The sequence below is a fragment of the Panulirus ornatus genome, chromosome 32 (genome assembly GCF_036320965.1).
Source record: "Panulirus ornatus isolate Po-2019 chromosome 32, ASM3632096v1, whole genome shotgun sequence".
Lineage (NCBI taxonomy): Eukaryota > Metazoa > Arthropoda > Malacostraca > Decapoda > Palinuridae > Panulirus > Panulirus ornatus.
In genome coordinates, this window is record NC_092255.1 from 6,525,822 (window position 1) to 6,546,993 (window position 21,172).

The window sequence follows — 21,172 nt, forward strand, 5'->3', positions numbered from 1 at the left end:
ATTTATCACAATATAATATATATATATATATATATATATATATATATATATATATATATATATATATATATATATATATGTGTGTGTGTGTGTGTGTGTGTGTGTACACTAGCAGCAGTAGATGTAACAAAATAGAAAGATGAGCAACAACAGAACCATTGACAACAGCGAGTAGGAGCAACAACATAAGGAAACAGCATAAAATGCACAACAGAATCATTATCACAACAGGTCACATTAGCGGAGTTAATTGGAATATAACTGATAGTAGTAAAGTTTCCTGCAACAGTTACAACAGAATTGACTAGCAATAAGTTGAATAGTAAAGTCTTCAGTAACGTACAAGATTAGTAAAGTCCTCAGCAGCAACAGAGCCAATAGTTGGGAAAATCCCATGTCCGGACAATCTCGTCGGGTTTACTAAGCTGTCGTGTCCTTCAGTTAAACCTTAGTCGCTTGGAGATGGCTGCCATCCCTGGAGCTTGTTTGACACTGCTGTTCCTGCTAATACTGGTCATCGCCCAAGGTAAGCCCCGCAAGTGTTCTCATTGGTCTCCCTGACCGTAGCCAGTAGAGACATTGCTTCCTCAGTGTAGGCCAAGGTGTTGGCACTCTACCCACTGCAGTTCTACAGTTGTCATATCCATTAGTGTGTATATGGACTCGTCACTCTCGCCAGTATAACTATAAAGTCATGTCCGTCAATTTATAAAGTTTGTGCAGTCACTCTCCAAAGAGTCGCCCGAGATACCATTTATCTCAGTATTATCGCTTAGATTCATCACATGCATCACGACCCTCAATGTAGCCATAGAATTAGGAATTGTCCTCATTATTGCACTAGAACTGTTACTTCCCTCAACTGAGTTGCCACAAGCTTGTGTTACCAACTAGTAAGTTTACAGCACCCGATTTCATGTTTATTCATTTTTCGCCAGTCATTTGACTCTACACGAGTTTTCTCATTCTCCATGAGTTTTCTATAACATTGTTCAGCCATCAGGGGTACCCTATCATGAAATTATATCGAGATGTTGAAATTTGTGTGGCTGGAACGACCCTTGATATTCCGTGTCAAGGTCTCCGGGAAAGACCTTTGTTGCAACGCTCGCTACTAAGGGAAGTGTGACGAGGAGTATCAGTGCCTTGCCTTACTTATTAAGATTACACACATGTTCCTTCCATAGGCCGGTGTGTGTGTGTGAGAGAAAGTGTGTTTACACACTTTCAGGAGTAAGAACATGGTATGTAAGTATATATATTTACAGGGTTGAAATACGTGACAACACTGGTGTAAAACTTTTCCTATTACACACACACACACACACACACACACATTCACACGCATATATATATATATATATATATATATATATATATATATATATTTTTTTTTTTTTTTTTTTTTTTTTGCCGCTGTCTCCCGCGTTTGCGAGGTAGCGCAAGGAAACAGACGAAAGAAATGGCCCAACCCACCCCCATACACATGTATATACATACGTCCACACACGCAAATATACATACCTACACAGCTTTCCATGGTTTACCCCAGACGCTTCACATGCCCCGATTCAATCCACTGACAGCACGTCAACCCCGGTATACCACATCGCTCCAATTCACTCTATTCCTTGCCCTCCTTTCACCCTCCTGCATGTTCAGGCCCCGATCACACAAAATCTTTTTCACTCCATCTTTCCACCTCCAATTTGGTCTCCCTCTTCTCCTCGTTCCCTCCACCTCCGACACATATATCCTCTTGGTCAATCTTTCCTCACTCATTCTCTCCATGTGCCCAAACCATTTCAAAACACCCTCTTCTGCTCTCTCAACCACGCTCTTTTTATTTCCACACATCTCTCTTACCCTTACGTTACTTACTCGATCAAACCACCTCACACCACACATTGTCCTCAAACATCTCATTTCCAGCACATCCATCCTCCTGCGCACAACTCTATCCATAGCCCACGCCTCGCAACCATACAACATTGTTGGAACCACTATTCCTTCAAACATACCCATTTTTGCTTTCCGAGATAATGTTCTCGACTTCCACACATTCTTCAAGGCTCCCAGAATTTTCGCCCCCTCCCCCACCCTATGATCCACTTCCGCTTCCATGGTTCCATCCGCTGCCAGATCCACTCCCAGATATCTAAAACACTTCACTTCCTCCAGTTTTTCTCCATTCAAACTCACCTCCCAGTTGACTTGACCCTCAACCCTACTGTACCTAATAACCTTGCTCTTATTCACATTTACTCTTAACTTTCTTCTTTCACACACTTTACCAAACTCAGTCACCAGCTTCTGCAGTTTCTCACATGAATCAGCCACCAGCGCTGTATCATCAGCGAACAACAACTGACTCACTTCCCAAGCTCTCTCATCCCCAACAGACTTCATACTTGCCCCTCTTTCCAAAACTCTTGCATTCACCTCCCTAACAACCCCATCCATAAACAAATTAAACAACCATGGAGACATCACACACCCCTGCCGCAAACCTACATTCACTGAGAACCAATCACTTTCCTCTCTTCCTACACGTACACATGCCTTACATCCTCGATAAAAACTTTTCACTGCTTCTAACAACTTGCCTCCCACACCATATATTCTTAATACCTTCCACAGAACATCTCTATCAACTCTATCATATGCCTTCTCCAGATCCATAAATGCTACATACAAATCCATTTGCTTTTCTAAGTATTTCTCACATACATTCTTCAAAGCAAACACCTGATCCACACATCCTCTACCACTTCTGAAACCACACTGCTCTTCCCCAATCTGATGCTGATGAAAATATATATATATATATATATATATATATATATATATATATATATATATATATATATATATATATATATATATATATATATTCATTATTACACTTAATCGCTGTTTCCCGCGTCAGCGAGGTAGCGCAAGGAAACAAACTAAGAATGGTCCAACTACTCACACACACAAGGTGAGTAATTTGGCAGTTGAGGGAATAATTGGTGTACATGGGGTGTTCAGTGTTGTAAATGGAAATGGTGAAGAGCTTGTAGATTTATGTGCTGAAAAAGGACTGGTGATTGGGAATACCTGGTTTAAAATGCGAGATATACATAAGTATACGTATGTATACTTATGTTTGAAGGAATAGTGGTTCCAACAATGTTGTATGGTTGCGAGGCGTAGGCTATGGATAGAGTTGTGCGCAGGAGGGTGGATGTGCTGGAAATGAGATGTTTGAGGACAATGTGTGGTGTGAGGTGGTTTGATAGAGTAAGTAATGTAAGGGTAAGAGAGATGTATGGAAATAAAAAGAGCGTGGTTGAGAGAGCAGAAGAGGGTGTTTTGAAATGGTTTGGTCACATGGAGAGAATGAGTAAGGAAAGATTGACCAAGAGGATATATGTGTCGGAGGTGGAGGGAACGAGAAGTGGGAGACCAAATTGGAGGTGGAAAGATGGAGTGAAAAAGATTTTGAGTGATCGGGGCCTGAACATGCAGGAGGGTGAAAGGCGGGCAAGGAATAGAGTGAATTGGATCGATGTGGTATACCGGGGTTGACGTGCTGTCAGTGGATCGAATCAGGGCATGTGAAGCGTCTGGGGTAAACCATGGAAAGTTGTGTGGGGCCTGGATGTGGAAAGGGAGCTGTGGTTTCGGGCATTATTGCATGACAGCTAGAAACTGAGTGTGAACGAATGGGGCCTTTATTGTCTTTTCCAAACGCTACTCGCACACATGAGGGGGGAGGGGAATGGTATTCCATGTGTGGCGAGGTGGCGATGGGAATGAATAAAGGCAGACAGTGTGAATTGTGTGCATGGGTATATATGTATGTGTCTGTGTGTGTATATATATGTGTACATTGAGATGTATAGGTATGTATATTTGCGTGATGGAGTGAGTATTTTGAAGGTTTGTTGAATGTGTTTGATGATAGAGTGGCAGATATAGGGTGTTTTGGTCGAGGTGGTGTGCAGAGTGAGAAGGTTAGGGAGAATGATTTGGTAAACAGAGAAGAGGTAGTAAAAGCTTTGCGGAAGATGAAAGCCAGCAAGGCAGCGGGTTTGGATGGTATTGCAGTGGAATTTATTAAAAAAAGGGGGTGACTGTACTGTCGACTGGTTGTTAAGGTTGTTTAATGTATGTATGACTCATGGTGAGGTGCCTGAGGATTGGCGGAATGCCTGCATAGTGCCATTGTACAAAGGCAAAGGGGATAAGAGCGAGTGCTCAAATTACAGAGGTATAAGTTTGTTGAGGATTTCTGGTAAATTGTATGGGAGGGTATTGATTGAGAGGGTGAAGGCATGTATAGAGCATCAGATTGGGGAAGAACAGTGTGGTTTCAGAAGTGGTAGAGGATGTGTGGATCAGGTGTTTGCTTTGAGAATGTATGCGAGAAATATTTAGAAAAGTAAATGGATTTGTATGTAGCATTTATGGATCTGGAGAAGGCATATGATAGAGTTGATAGAGATGCTCTGTGGAAGGTATTAGGAATATATGGTGTGGGAGGTAAGTTGTTCGAAGCAGTGAAAAGTTTTTATCGAGGATGTAAGGCATGTGTACGAGTAGGAAGAGAGGAAAGTGATTGGTTCTCAGTGAATGTTGGTCTGCGCCAGGGGTGCGTGATGTCTCCATGGTTCTTTGATTTGTTTATGGATGGGATTGTTAGGGAGGTGAATGCAAGAGTTTTGGAAAGAGGGGCAAGTATGCAGTCTGTTGTGGACGAGAGAACTTGGGAAGTGAGTCAGTTGTTGTTCGCTGATGATATAGCGCTGGTGGCTGATTCGGGTGAGAAACTGCAGAAGCTGGTGACTGAGTGTGTGAAAGAAGAAAGCTGAGATTAAATGTGAATAAGAGCAAGGTTATTAGGTACAGTAGGGTTGAGGGACAAATCAGTTGGGAGGTAAGTTTGAATAGAGAAAAACTGGAGGAAGTGAAGTGTTTTAGATATCTGGGAGTGGATTTGGCAGCGGATGGAACCATGGAAGCGGAAGTGAATCATAGGGTGGGGGAAAGTTTTGGGAGCGTTAGAAAATGTGTAGAAGTCTAGAAAGTTATCTTGAAAAGCAAAAATGGGTATGTTTGAAGGAATAGTGGTTATATGGTTGCGAGGCGTGGGCTATAGATAGAGTTGTGCGGAGGAGTGGATGTGCTGGAAATGAGATGTTTGAGGACAATATGTGGTGTGAGGTGGTTTGATCGAGTAAGTAATGAAAGGGTAAGAGAGATGTGTGGTAGTAAAAGGTGTGGTTGAGAGAGCAGAAGAGGGTGTTTAAAAATGTATGTGTCAGAGGTGTAGGGAACGAGAAGTGGGAGACCAAATTGGAGGTGGAATGATGGAGTGAAAAAGATTTTGAGTGATCGGGGCCTGAACATGCAGGAGGGTGAAAGAAGGGCAAGGAATAGAGTGAATTGGAGCGATGTAGTATACCGGGGTTGACGTGCTGTCAGTGGATTGAATCGGGGCATGTGAAGCGTCTGGGGTAAACCATGAAAAGCTGTGTAGGTATGTATATTTTGCGTGTGTGGACGTATGTATATACATGTGTATGGGGGTGGGTTGGGCCATTTCTTTCGTCTGTTTCCTTGCGCTACCTCGCAAACGCGGGAGACAGCGACAAAGCAAAAAAAAAAGAAAAAAAAAAAAAATATATATATATATATATATATATATATATATATATATATATATATATATATATATATATATATATATATATATATATGTGTGTGTGTGTGTGTGTGTGTGTGTGTGTGTGTGTGTGTATGTATGTGTAGGAAGAGAGGAAAGTGATTGCTTCTCAGTGAATGTAGGTTTGCGGCAGGGGTGTGTGATGTCTCCATGGTTGTTTAATTTGTTTATGGATGGGGTTGTTAGGGAGGTGAATGCAAGAGTTTTGGAGAGGGGCAAGTATGAAGTCTGTTAGGGATGAGAGAGCTTGGGAAGTGAGTCAGTTGTTGTTCGCTGATGATACAGCGCTGGTGGCTGATTCATGTGAGAAACTGCAGAAGCTGGTGACTGAGTTTGGTAAAGTGTGTGAAAGAAGAAAGTTAAGAGTAAATGTGAATAAGAGCAAGGTTATTAGGTACAGTAGGGTTGAGGGTCAAGTCTATTGGGAGGTAAGTTTGAATGGAGAAAAACTGGAGGAAGTAAAGTGTTTTAGATATCTGGGAGTGGATCTGGCAGCGGATGGAACCATGGAAGCGGAAGTGAATCATAGGGTGGGGGAGGGGGCGAAAATCCTGGGAGCCTTGAGAATGTGTGGAAGTCGAGAACATTATCTCGGAAAGCAAAAATGGGTATGTTTGAAGGAATAGTGGTTCCAACAATGTTGTATGGTTGCGAGGCGTGGGCTATGGATAGAGTTGTGCGCAGGAGGGTGGATATGCTGGAAATGAGATGTTTGAAGACAATATGTGGTGTGAGGTGGTTTGATCGAGTAAGTAATGTAAGGGTAAGAGAGATGTGTGGAAATAAAAAGAGTGTGGTTGAGAGAGCAGAAGAGGGTGTTTTGAAATGGTTTGGTCACATGGAGAGAATGAGTGAGGAAAGATTGACCAAGAGGATATATGTGTCGGAGGTGGAGGGAACGAGGAGAAGCTGGAGACCAGATTGGAGGTGGAAAGATGGAGTGAAAAAGATTTTGAGTGATCGGGGCCAAAACATGCAGGAGGGTGAAAGGCGGGCAAGGAATAGAGTGAATTGGAGCGATGTGGTATACCGGGGTCGACGTGCTGTCAGTGGATTGAATCAGGGCATGTGAAGCGTCTGGGGTAAACCATGGAAAGTTGTGTGGGGCCTGGATGTGGAAAGGGAGCTGTGGTTTCGGGCATTATTGCATGACAGCTAGAGACTGAGTTTGAACGAATGTGGCCTTTGTTGTCTTTTCCTAGCGCTACCTCGCACACATGAGGGGGGAGGGGGATGTTATTCCATGTGTGGCGAGGTGGCGATGGGAATGAATAAAGGCAGATAGTGTGAATTGTGTGTATGTGTATATATGTATGTGTCTGTTTGTGTATATATATGTGTACATTGAGATGTATGGGTATGTATATTTGCGTGTGTGGACGTGTATGTATATAAATGTGTATGTGGGTGGGTTGGGCCATTTCTTTCGTCTGTTTCCTTGCGTTACCTCGCAAACGCGGGAGACAGCGACAAAGCAACTTCACTTGAAATAGAGGTCGCAGTGACATGCAAGATAGGTTATGTAATTTTAGTGGCATTTGTTCATCATTTACGAATTTACTCAAACACTTCTAAACATGATATACAATGATCGTATATCACTTGATCCTCCTGCCCTGCCAAACCGCTTAGCGTGTTCCTGCAGCGGCTGTAGGGGTTCACTTGCCCCACCATCCTGTCCGGCCAATTCCTGGTGTGTTGGAGCGGGTAAACTTCTGCCATCAATTAGCCAAGTGAGATTTCTCTCATGTGAACGTTCTGATACTTAAGAACTTGAAGAGTATCTCATTTTCTATACCCATTTGCTTTTTTTTTTCACTTTCACCTTGTATATAGTACACACTGAGATGCAGCTATGTGTATGTTATAACGACGCTGATGAGTTGGGAGACATCAGAATACTATGGTGGTCTTGATATTGCAGAGTCCGGGAACGTCACTGGTGGTGGGTCTGGTGGTGTAGGAGAACCTGGAAGTGTTGAGGGCCCTGTGAGTGCTGGAGGAAGAGAGCCTGGAGCTGTTGGAGAGCCCGACTTCATTGCTCCACCAGTTACAGCCTTCGGTAAGTGACGACAGTAACTACAACTTGTGTGAATTTGAAAACACGGCAAGGCCAACGTGGTTTCATTATGTAATCCTGTAGATGACAACAGACGGGATACGCCAGCAAAAAAGAATACTGTCTCCTTACCTGGAAAAAGTTATCTCTTTAAAAGTTATCAGTGCTAGTACCATAAACTCGAATATTGCTTATTTGTTATGAAGGGGGTGAGATGTGGGTTCCTCTTTATGGCGGGTTGGATTCCCAGTTATATAACTGCAACAAGTGTCTGGTGCATGGAACATGAGACGGGAGCATCCCATGTATGTAGCACATGACTGTGCATGGGTCTTACGACAGGGGTGTCTAAGGTAGGTAGTACATGAAAAGTGCAAGGAACATTCGACATCACAGTGCATAGACTATATATATATATATATATATATATATATATATATATATATATATATATATATATATATATACCCATTTTTGCTTTCCGAGCTAATGTTCTCGCCTTCCTCACATTTTTCAACTCTGAGAACTTTCGCCCTCTCCCCCACCCTGTGACTCACTTCCGCTTCCATGGTTCCATCCGCTGCCAGATCCACTCCCAGGTACCTAAAACACTTCTTTTCCTCCAGTTTTTCTCCATTCAAACTTACCTCCCAGTTAACTTGTCTCTCAACCCTACTGTACCTAATAACCTTGCTCTTATTCACATTTACTCTCAGCTTCTTTCACACACTTTACCAAACTGTCACCAGCTTCTGTAGTCTCTCACCCGAGTCAGCCACCAAGGCTGTATCATCAGCAAACAACAACTGACTCACTTCCCAAGCCCTCTCATCCACAATAGACAGCGTGCTTGCCCCTCTCTCCAAAACGCTTGCATTCACCTCCCTAGCAACCCCATCCGTAAACAAATTAAACAAACATGGAGACATCACGCACTCCTGCCGCAAACCGACATTCACTGAGAACGAATCACTTTCCTCTCTTCCTACTCATACACATGCCTTACATCCTCGATAGACGCTTTTCTTTGCTTCTAACAACTTGCCTCCCACACAGAGCATCTTCTTCAGATCCATAAATGCTACATACAGATCTGTTTGCTTTTCTAAGTATTTCTCACATACATTCTTCAAAGCAAACAGCTAATCCAAGCATCCTCTACCACTTCTGAAACCACACTACTCTTCCCCAATCTGATGTTCTGTACATGCTTTCACCCTCTCAAGCAATACCCTGCCATATAATTTCCCAGCAATACTTATACTTCTGTAATTTGAGCACTCACCTTCATCCACTTTGCCTTTGTACAATGGCACTATACATGCCTTCCGCCAATCCTCAGGTACCTCACCGTGAGTCATACATACATTAAATATCCTTACCAACCAGTTAACAACACAGTCACCCCCTTTTTAAATAAATTCCAGTGCAATACCATCCAAACCCGCTGCCTTTCTGGCTTTCATCTTCCGCAAAGCTTTTACTACCTCTTCTCTGTTTACCAAATCATTCCCCCTAACCCTCTCACTTTGCACACCACCTCGACCAAAATACCCTATATCTGCCACTCTATCATCTAACACACTCTACAAACCTTCCAAATACTCGCTCCATCTCCTTCTCACATCACCACTACTTGTTATCACCTCCCCATTTGCCCCCTTCACTGAAGTTCCCATTTGCTCCCTTCTCTTACGCACTTTTTTACCTCCTTCCAAAACACCTTTTTATTCTCCCTAAAATTCAATGATACTCTCTCACCCCAACTCTCATTTGCCCTCTTTTTCACCTGTTGCGCCTTTCTCTTAACCTCGTGCCTCTTTCTTTTATACATCTCCCAGTCATTTGCACTATTTCCCTGCAAAACTCGTCCAAATGCCTCTCTTTCTTCTCTTTCACTAATAATCTTACTTCTTCATCTCACCACTCACTATCCTTTCTAATCTGCCCACCTCCCACGCTTCTCATGCCACAAGCATCTTTTGCGCAAGCCATCACTGCTTCCCTAAATACATCCATTCCTCCCCCACTCCCCTTACGTCCTTTGCTCTCACCTTTTTCCATTCTGTACTCAGTCTCTCTTGGTACTTCCTCACACAAGTCCCCTTCCCAAGGTCACGTACTCTCACCACTCTCTTCACCCCAACATTCTCTCTTCATTTCTGAAAACCTCTACAAATCTTCACCCTGGTGTGTTTGAAGGAATAGTAGTTCCAACAATGTTATATGGTTTCGAGGCGTGGGCTATAGAGTTGTGCGGAGGAGGGTAGATGTGCTGGAAATGAGATGTTATAGGACAATATGTGGTGGGCGGTGGTTTGCTGGAGTAAGTAATGAAAGGGTAAGAAAGATGTGTGGTAACAAAAAGAGTGTGATTGAGAGAGCAGAGGAGGGTGTTTTGAAATGGTTTGGTCACATGGAGAGAATGTGCGAGGAAAGATTGACAAAGAGGATATATGTGTCAGAGGTAGAGGGAACGAGAAGTGGGAGACCAAATTGGAGTTGGAAGGATGGAGTGAAAAAGATTTTGAGTGATCGGGAGCTAAACATTCAGGAGGGTGAAAGGCGTGCCAGGAATAGAGTGAATTGGAACGATGTGGTATACTGGGGTTGACGTGCTGTCAGTGGATTGAACCAGGGCATGTGAAGCGTTTGGGGTAAACCATGGAAAGTTTTGTGGGGCCTGGATGTGGAAAGGGAGCTGTGGTTTCAGTGCATTATACATGACAGCTAGAGACTGAGTGTGAACGAATGTGGCCTTTGTTGTCTTTTCCTAGCACTACCTCGCGCGCATGCAGGAGGAGGGGGATGTCATTTCATGTGTGGCTGGGTGGCGACGAGAATTAATAAAGGCAGCAAGTATGAATTATGTACATGTGTATATATGTATATGTCTGTGTATGTATATATATGTATACGTTGTAATGTATAGGTATGTATATGTGCGTGTGTGGACGTGTATGTATATACATGTGTATGTGGGTGGGTTGGGCCATTCTTTCGTTTGTTTCCTTGCGCTACTTTGCTAACGCGGGAGACAGCGACAAAGTATTATAATAATAATAATGATAAACACACACACACACACACACACACATATATATATATGTATATATATATATATATATATATATATATATATATATATATATATATATATATATATATATATATATATATAGAGGGGACGGGAGCGGGGGGCCAGAAATCCTCCCCTCCTTGTATTAACTTTCTAAAATGGGAAACAGAAGAAGGAGTCACGCGGGGAGTGCTCATCCTCCTCGAAGGCTCAGAGTGGGGTGCCTAAGTGTGTGTGGATGTAACCAAGATGTGAAAAAAGGAGAGATAGGTAGTATGTTTGAGGAAAGGAACCTGGATGTTTTGGCTCTGAGTGAAACGAAGCTCAAGGGTAAAGGGGAAGAGTGGTTTGGGAATGTCTGGGGAGTAAAGTCAGGGGTTAGTGAGAGGACAAGAGCAAGGGAGGGAGTAGCAATACTCCTGAAACAGGAGTTGTGGGAGTATGTGATAGAGTGTAAGAAAGTAAATTCTCGATTAATATGGGTAAAACTGAAAATTGATGGAGAGAGGTGGGTGATTATTGGTGCATATGCACCTGGGCATGAGAAGAAAGATCATGAGAGGCAAGTGTTTTGGAAGCAGCTGAATGAGTGTGTTAGTGGTTTTGATGCACGAGACCGGGTTATAGTGATGGGTGATTTGAATGCAAAGGTGAGTAATGTGGCAGTTGAGGGAATAATTGGTATACATGGGGTGTTCAGTGTTGTAAATGGAAATGGTGAAGAGCTTGTAGATTTATGTGCTGAAAAAGGACTGATGATTGAGAATACCTGGTTTAAAAAGCGAGACATACATAATTATACGTATGTAAGTAGGAGAGATGGCCAGAGTCGTTATGGGATTACTTGTTAATTGATAGGCGCGCGAAAGAGAGACTTTTGGATGTTAATGTGCTGAGAGGTGCAACTGCAGGGATGTCTGATCATTATCTTGTGGAGGCGAAGGTTACGATTTGTAGGGGTTTTCAGAAAAGAAGAGAGAATGTTGGGGTGCAGAGAGCGGTGAAAGTGAGTTTGGGAAGGAGACTTGTGTGAAGAAGTACCAAGAGAGACTGAGTACAGAACGGAAAAAGGTGAGAACAAAGGAGGTAAGGGGAGTGGGGGAGGAATGGGATGTATTTAGGGAAGCAGTGATGGCTTGCGCAAAAGATTCTTGTGGCACGAGAAGCCTGGGAGGTGGGCAGATTAGAAAGGGTAGTGAGTGGTGGGATGAAGAAGTAAGATTATTAGTGAAAGAGAAGAGAGGCATTTGGACGATTTTTGCAGGGAAAAAAATGCAAATGAGTGGGAGATGTATAAAAGAAAGAGGCAGGAGGTCAAGAGAAAGGTGCAAGAGGTAAAAAGGAGGGCAAATGAGAGTTGGGGAGAGAGAGTATCATTAAATTTTAGGGAAAATAAAAAGATGTTTTGGAAGGAGGTAAATAAAGTGCGTACGACAAGGGAGCAAATGGGAACTTCGGTGAAGGGGCTAACGGGAAGGTGATAACAAGTAGTGGTGATGTGAGAAGGAGATGGAGTGAGTATTTTGAAGGTTTGTTGAATGTGTTTGATGATAGAGTGGCAGATATAGGGTGTTTTGGTCGAGGTGGTGTGCAAAGTGAGAGGGTTAGGGAAAATGATTTGGTAAACAGAGAAGAGGTAGTAAAATCTTTGCGGAAGATGAAAGCCGGCAAGGCAGCAGGTTTGGATGGTATTGCAGTGGAATCTATTTAAAAAAGGGGGTGACTGTATTGTTGACTGGTTGGTAAGGTTATTTAATGTATGTATGATTCATGGTGAGGTGCCTGAGGATTGGCGGAATGCTTGCGTAGTGCCATTGTACAAAGGCAAAGGGGATAAGAGTGAGTGCTTAAATTACAGAGGTATAAGTTTGTTGAGTATTCCTGGTAAATTATATGGGAGGGTATTGACTGAGAGGGTGAATGCATGTACAGAGCATCAGATTGGGGAAGAGCAGTGTGGTTTCAGAAGTGGTAGAGGATGTGTAGATCAGGTGTTTGCTTTGAAGAATGTATGTGAGAAATACTTAGAAAAGCAAGTGGATTTGTATGTAGCATTTATGGATATGGAGAAGGCATATGATAGAGTTGATAGAGATGCTCTGTGGAAGGTATTAAGGGTATATGGTGAGGGAGGCAAGTTGTTAGAAGCAGTGAAAAGTTTTTATCGAGGATGTAAGGCATGTGTACGTGTAGGAAGAGAGGAAAGTGATTGGTTCTCAGTGAATGTAGGTTTGCGGCATGGGTGTGTGTTGTCTCCATGTTTGTTTAATTTGTTTATGGATGGGGTTGTTAGGGAGGTGAATGCAAGAGTTTTGGAAAGAGGGGCAAGTATGCAGTCTGTTGTGGATGAGAGAGCTTGGGAAGTGAGTCAGTTGTTGTTCGCTGATGATACAGCGCTGGTGGCTGGTTCATGTGAAAAACTGCAGAAGCTGGTGACTGAGTTGGTAAAGTGTGTGAAAGAAAATTGAGAGTAAATGTGAATAAGAGCAAGGTTATTAGGTACAGTAGGGTTGAGGGTCAAGTCAATTGGGAGGTAAGTTTGAATGGAGAAAAACTGGAGGAAGTAAAGTGTTGTAGATATCAAGGAGTGGAACTGGTAGTGGATGGAACCATGGAAGCGAAGGTGAATCATAGGGTGGGGGAGGGGGCGAAAATTCTGGGAGCCTTGAAGAATGTTTGGAAGTCGAGAAAATTATCTCCGAAAGCAAAAATGGGTATGCTTGAAGGAATAGTGGTTCCAACAATGTTGTATGGCTGCGAGGCGTGGGCTATGGATAGAGTTGTGCGCAGGAGGGTGGATGTGCTGGAAATGAGATGTTTGAGGACAATATGTGGTGTGAGGTGGTTTGATCGATTAAGTAATGTAAGGGTAAGAGAGATGTGTGGAAATAAAACGAGTGTGTGTTTTGAAATGGTTTGGTCACATGGACAGAATGAGTGAGGAAAGATTGACCAAGAGGATATATGTGTCAGAGGTGGAGGGAACGAGGAGAAGTGAGAGACCAAATTGGAGGTGGAAAGTTGGAGTGAAAAAGATTTTGAGTGATCGGGGCCTGAACATGCAGGAGGGTGAAAGGCGTGCAAGGAATAGAGTGAATTGGAACGGTGTGGTATACCGGGGTCGACGTGCTGTCAATGGATTGAACCAGGGCATTTGAAGCATCTGGGGTAAACCATGGAAAGTTGTGTGGGGCCTGGATGTGGAAAGGGAGCTGTGGTTTCGGTGCATTATTACATGACAGCTAGAGACTGAGTGTGAACGAATGGGGCCTTTGTTGTCTTTTCCTAGCGCTACCTCGCACACATGAGAGGGGAAGGGGTTGTTATTCCATGTGTGGCGAGGTGGCGATGGAAATAAATAAAGGCAGACAGTATGAATTATGTACATGTGTATATATGTATATGTCTGTGTGTGTATATATAAATATGTATACATTGAGATGTATAGGTATGTATATTTGCGTGTGTGGACGTGTATGTATATACATGTGTATGTGGGTGGGTTGGGCCATTCTTTCGTCTGTTTCCTTGCGCTACCTTGCTAACGCGGAAGATAGCGACAAAGCAAAATAATAATAATAATGATATATATATTATCCCGGAGGTAGGGGAGAAATAATTCTATCTCCGTATTCCGTCATAAAAGGTGACTAAAAGGGGAGGGAGGAGGGGGCTGGAAATCTTCCCCTCCAGTTTTCACTTTTCCAAAAGAAGAAACAGAGTATGGAGCCAAGTGAGAATATTCCCTCTAAGACTCAATCCTCTATTCGTTACGCTACCTCGCTGATGCGGGAAATGGCAAATATGTATTTGTATGTATGCCCTCATCCATTCTAGGCACCACCCCTACCCCACCGGAAACAGCATCGCTACCCCCGCTTCAGCAGAACAGCACCAGGAAAACAGACGAAAAAGGCCACATTCGTTCACACTCAGTCACTAGCTGCCATGTATAATGCACCGAAACCACAAATTCCTATCCACATCCAGGACCCACAGACTTTTTCATGGTTTTCACCAGACGTTTCACATGCCCTGGTTCAATCCATTGGCAGCACATCGATCCTGGTGCACCACATTGTTCCAATTCACTCTATTCCATGCACATCTCTCACCCAACTGTATTTTCAGGCCCCAATTGTTCAAAATCTTTTCAATCCATCCTTCCACCTCTAATTTGGTTTCTCGCTTCTTCCTTCCACCTCAGACACATATATCCTCTTGTCAACCTTTTCTTGCTCATTCTCTCCATATGCCCAGACCATTTCAACACACCCTCTTCTCTCTCAGCTACACTCTTTTTATAACCACACATATCATATATATATGGTGTGAGGTGCTTTGATTAAGTAATGAAAGGGTAAGAGAGATGTGTGGTAAAAAAAAAAAAAAAGAGCGTGGTTGAGAGAGCAGAAGAGGGTGTTTTGAAATGGTTTGGTCACATGGAGAGAATGAGTGAGGAAAGTTTAACAAAGAGGATATATGTGTCAGTGGTGGAGGAAACGAGGAGAAATGGGAGACCAGATTGGAGGTGGAAAGATGGAGTGAAAAAGATTCTGAGTGATCAGGGCCTGAACATGCAGGAGGGTGAAAGGCGTGCAAGGAATAGAGTGAATTGGAACGATGTGGTATTCCGGGGTCGATGTGCAGTCAATGGATTGAACCAGGGCATGTGAAGCGTCTGGGGTAAACCATGGAAAGTTTTGTGGGGCCTGGATGTGGAAAGGGAGCTGTGGTTTCGATGCATTATACATGACATCTAGAGAATGAGTGTGAACGAATGTGGCCTTTGTTGTCTTTCCCTAGCGCTACCTCGCGCACATGGGGGGTGGGGTTGTTATTTCATGTGTGGCGGGGTGGCGACGGGAATGAATAAGGGCAGACAGTATGAATTATGTACATGTGTATAAATGTATATGTCTGTATGTGTATATATATGTATACGTTGAGATGTATAGATATGTATATGTGCGTGTTTGGACGTGTATGTATATACATGTGTATGTGAGTGGGTTGGGCCATTCTTTCATCTGTTTCCTTGCGGTACCTCACTAACGCGGGAGACAGCGACAAACGCGACACACGCAAATATACATACCTACAGCGACACACGCAAATATACATACCTACAGCGACACACGCAAATATACATACCTACACAGCTTTCCATGGTTTACCCCAGATGCTTCACATGCCCTGATTCACTCCACTGACAGCACGTCAACCCCGGTATACCACATCGATCCAATTCACTCTATTCCTTGCCCTCCTTTCACCCTCCTGCATGTTCAGGCCCCGATCACACAAAATCTTTTTCACTCCATCTTTCCACCTCCAATTTGGTCTCCCACTTCTCCTCGTTCCCTCCACCTCCGACACATATATCCTCTTGGTCAATCTTTCCTCACTCATTCTCTCCATGTGCCCAAACCATTTCAAAACACCCTCTTCTGCTCTCTCAACCACGCTCTTTTTATTTCCACACATCTTTCTTACCCTTACGTTACTTACTTGATCAAACCACCTCACACCACACATTGTCCTCAAACATCTCATTTCCAGCACATCCATCCTCCTGCGCGCAACTCTATCCATAGCCCACGCCTCGCAACCATACAACATTGTTGGAACCACTATTCCTTCAAACATACCCATTTTTGCTTTCCGAGATAATGTTCTCGACTTCCACACATTCTTCAAGGCTCCCAGAATTTTCGCCCCCTCCCCCACCCTATGATCCACTTCCGCTTCCATGGTTCCATCCACTGCCAGATCCACTCCCAGATATCTAAAACACTTTACTTCCTCCAGTTTTTCTCCATTCAAACTTACCTCCCAATTGACTTGACCCTCAACCATACTGTACCTAATAACCTTGCTCTTATTCACATTTACTCTTAACTTTCTTCTTTCACACACTTTACCAAACTCAGTCACCAGCTTCTGCAGTTTCTCACATGAATTAGCCACCAGCGCTGTATCATCAGCGAACAACAACTGACTCACTTCCCAAGCTCTCTCATCCCCATCAGACTTCATACTTGCCCCTCTTTCCAAAACTCTTGCATTCACCTCCCTAACAACCCCATCCATAAACAAATTAAACAACCATGGAGACATCACACACCCCTGCCATAATCCTACATTCACTGAGAACCAATCACTTTCCTCTCTTCCTACACGTACACATGCCCTACATCCTCGATAAAAACTTTTGACTACTTCTAACAACTTGCCTCCCACACCATATATTCTTAATACCTTCCACAGAGCATCTCTGTCAACTCTATCATATGCCTTCTCCAGATCCATAAATGCTACATACAAATCCATTTGCTTTTCTATGTATTTCTCACATACATTCTTCAAAGCAAACACCTGATCCACACATCCTCTACCACTTCTGAAACCACACTGCTCTTCCCCAATCTGATGCTCTGTACATGCCTTCACCCTCTCAATCAATACCCTCCCATATAATTTACCAGGAATACTCAACAAACTTATACCTCTGTAATTTGAGCACTCACTCTTATCCCCTTTGCCTTTGTACAATGGCACAATGCAAGCATTCTGCCAACAAACTTATACCTCTGTAATTTGAGCACTCACTCTTATCCCCTTTGCCTTTGTACAATGGCACTATGCAAGCATTCTGCCAATCCTCAGGCACCTCACCATGAGTCATACATACATTAAATAACCTTACCAACCAGTCAATGATACAGTCACCCCCTTTTTTAATAAATTCCACTGCAATACCATCCAAACCTGCTGCCTTGCCGGCTTTCATCTTCCGCAAAGCTTTTACTACCTCTTCTCTGTTTACCAAATCATTTTCCCTAACCCTCTCACTTTGCACACCATTTCGACCAAAACACCCTATATCTGCCACTCTATCATCAAACACATTCAACAAACTTTCAAAATACTCACTCCATCTCCTTCTCACATCACCACTACTTGTTATCACCTCCCCATTTGCGCCCTTCACTGAAGTTCCCATTTGCTCCCTTGTCTTACGCACTTTATTTACCTCCTTCCAGAACATCTTTTTATTCTCCCTAAGATTTAATGATACTCTCTCACCCCAACTTTCATTTGCCCTCTTTTTCACCTCTTGCACCTTTCTCTTGACCTCCTGTCTCTTTCTTTTATACATCTCCCACTCAATTGCATTTTTTCCCTGCAAAAATCGTCCAAATACCTCTCTCTTCTCTTTCACTAATACTCTTACTTCTTCATCCCACCACTCTCTACCCTTTCTAATCAACCCACCTCCCACTCTTCTCATGCCACAAGCATCTTTTGCGCAATCCATCACTGATTCCCTAAATACATCCCATTCCTCCCCCACTCCCCTTACTTCCATTGTTCTCACCTTTTTCCATTCTGTACTCAGTCTCTCCTGGTACTTCCTCACACAAGTCTCCTTCCCAAGCTCACTTACTCTCACCACCCTCTTCACCCCAACATTCACTCTTCTTTTCTGAAAACCCATACAAATCTTCACCTTAGCCTCCACAAGATAATGATCAGACATCCCTCCAGTTGCACCTCTCAGCACATTAACATCCAAAAGTCTCTCTTTCGCGCGCCTGTCAATTAACACGTAATCCAATAACGTTCTCTGGCCATCTCTCCTACTTACATACATATACTTATGTATATCTCGCTTTTTAAACCAGGTATTCCCAATCACCAGTCCTTTTTCAGCACATAAATCTACAAGCTCTTCACTATTTCCATTTACAACACTGAACACCCCATGCATACCAATTATTCCCTCAACTGCCACATTACTCACCTTTCCATTCAAATCACCCATCACTATAACCCGGTCTCGTGCATCAAAACCACTAACACACTCATTCAGCCGCTCCCAAAACACTTGCCTCTCATGATCTTTCTTCTCATGCCCAGGGCATATGCACCAATAATCACCCATCTCTCTCCATCAACTTTCAGTTTTACCCATATTAATCGAGAATTTACTTTCTTACATTCTATCACATACTCCCACAACTCCTGTTTCAGGAGTACTGCTACTCCTTCCCTTGCTCTTGTCCTCTCACTAACCCCTGACTTTACTCCCAAGACATTCCCAAACCACTCTTCCCCTTTGCCCTTGAGCTTCGTTTCACTCAGAGCCAAAACATCCAGGTTCCTTTCCTCAAACATACTACCTATCTCTCCTTTTTTCACATCTTGGTTACATCCACACTGCAGAAGCTGGTGACTGAGTTTGGTAAAGTGTGTGGAAGGAGAGGGTTGGGAGTAAATGTGAAAAAGAGCAAGGTTATTAGGTATAGTAGGGTTGAGGGTCAAGTCAATTGGTAGGTGAGTTTGAATGGAGAAAAACTGGAGGAAGTGAAGTGTTTTAGATATCTGGGAGTGGATCTGGCAGCGGATGGAACCATGGAAGCGGAAGTGGATCATAGGGTGGGGGAGGGGGCGAAAATTCTGGGGGCCTTGAAGAATGTGTGGAAGTCGAGAACATTATCTCGGAAAGCAAAAATGGGTATGTTTGAAGGAATAGTGGTTCCAACAATGTTGTATGGTTGCGAGGCGTGGGCTATGGATAGAGTTGTGCGCAGGAGGATGGATGTGCTGGAAATGAGATGTTTGAGGACAATGTGTGGTGTGAGGTGGTTTGATCGAGTGAGTAACGTAAGGGTGAGAGAGATGTGTGGAAATAAAAAGAGCGTGGTTGAGAGAGCAGAAGAGGGTGTTTTGAAGTGGTTTGGGCACATGGAGAGAATGAGTGAGGAAAGATTGACCAAGAGGATATATGTGTCGGAGGTGGAGGGAACGAGGAGAAGAGGGAGACCAAATTGGAGGTGGAAAGATGGAGTGAAAAAGATTTTGTGTGATCGGGGCCTGAACATGCAGGAGGGTGAAAGGAGGGCTAGGAATAGAGTAAATTGGAGCGATGTGGTATACCGTGGTTGACGTGCTGTCAGTGGATTGAATCAAGGCATGTGAAGCGTCTGGGGTAAACCATGGAAAGCTGTGTAGGTGTGTATATTTGCGTGTGTGGACGTATGTATATACATGTGTATGGGGGGGGGTTGGGCCATTTCTTTCGTCTGTTTCCTTGCGCTACCTCGCAAACGCGGGAGACAGCGACAAAGTATAATAAAAAAAAAAATATATATATATATATATATATATATATATACCTCAGACGCTTCACATGCCCTGGTTCAATCCATTGACAGCATGTCGGCCCCAGTATGCCACATCGTTCCAATTCACTCTATTCCTTGCACGCCTTTCACCCTCCTGTATGTTCAGGCCCTGATCGCTCAAAATCTTTCTCACTCCTTCCTTCCACCTCCAAATTTGGTCTCCCACTTCTCCTTGTTCCCTCCATCTCAGACACATATATCCTCTTTGTCAATCTGTCTTCACTCATTCTCTCCATGTGACCAAACCATTTCAAAACACCCTCTTCTGCTCTCTCAACCACACTCTTTTTATTACCACACATCTCTCTTATTCTTTCATTACTTACTCGAGCAAACCACCTCACACCACATATTGTTCTCAAACATTTAGTTTCCAACACATCCACCCTCCTCCGCACAACCTTATCTATCACCCATGTCTCACAATCATATAACATTGTTGGAACCACTATTCCTTCAAACATACCCATTTTTGCTTTCCAAGATAATGTTTTTGCCTTCCACACATTCTTCAACACTCCCAGAACCTTTGCCCCATCCCCCACCCTGTGACTCACTTCTGCCCCCATGGTTCCATCCACTGTCAAATCCACTCCCAGATATCTAAAACATTTCACTTCCTCCAGTTTTTCTCCATTCAAACTTTTCATACGATTCGCCATTTCCCGCATTTGCGAGGTAGCATTAAGAACAGAGGACTGGGCCTTAGAGGGAAAATCCTCACCTGGCCCCCTTCTCTGTTCCTTCTTTTGGAAAATTAAAAAAAAACGAGAGGGGAGGATTTCCAGCCACCCGCTCCCTCCCCTTTTAGTCGCCTTCTACGACACGCAGGGAATACGTGGGAAGTATTCTTTCACATTTACTCTCAGCTTTCTTCTTTCACACACTTTACTAAACTCAATCACCAACTTTTGCAGTTTCTTACCCAAGTCAGACCCCAGCACTGTATCATCAGTGAACAACAACTGACTCACTTCCCAAGCCCTCTCATCCACAACTGACTGCATACTTGCCCCTCTCTTTAAAACTCTCGCATTCACCTCCTTAACAACCCCATCCATAAACAAATTAAACAGCCATTGAGACATCACACACCCCTGCCGCAAACTGGCATTCACTGAGAACCACTC

The 21,172-nt window shown here is 43.4% G+C and overlaps 1 protein-coding gene across 2 annotated transcripts in view; it reads left to right on the forward strand.

Moving 5' to 3' along the window:
- The first annotated feature begins 375 nt into the window (after window positions 1-375).
- The window catches only part of LOC139759021 (venom protease-like), a 35,293-nt gene continuing 14,496 nt past the window's right edge, over window positions 376-21,172 (forward strand). For both annotated transcript variants that reach the window (XM_071680915.1, XM_071680914.1), the window contains exons 1-2: window positions 376-526; window positions 7,638-7,775. In XM_071680915.1, the coding sequence (XP_071537016.1) occupies window positions 463-526; window positions 7,638-7,775 (202 nt within the window). In that variant the 5' untranslated portion in view covers window positions 376-462. The remainder of the gene's footprint in view (window positions 527-7,637; window positions 7,776-21,172) is intronic.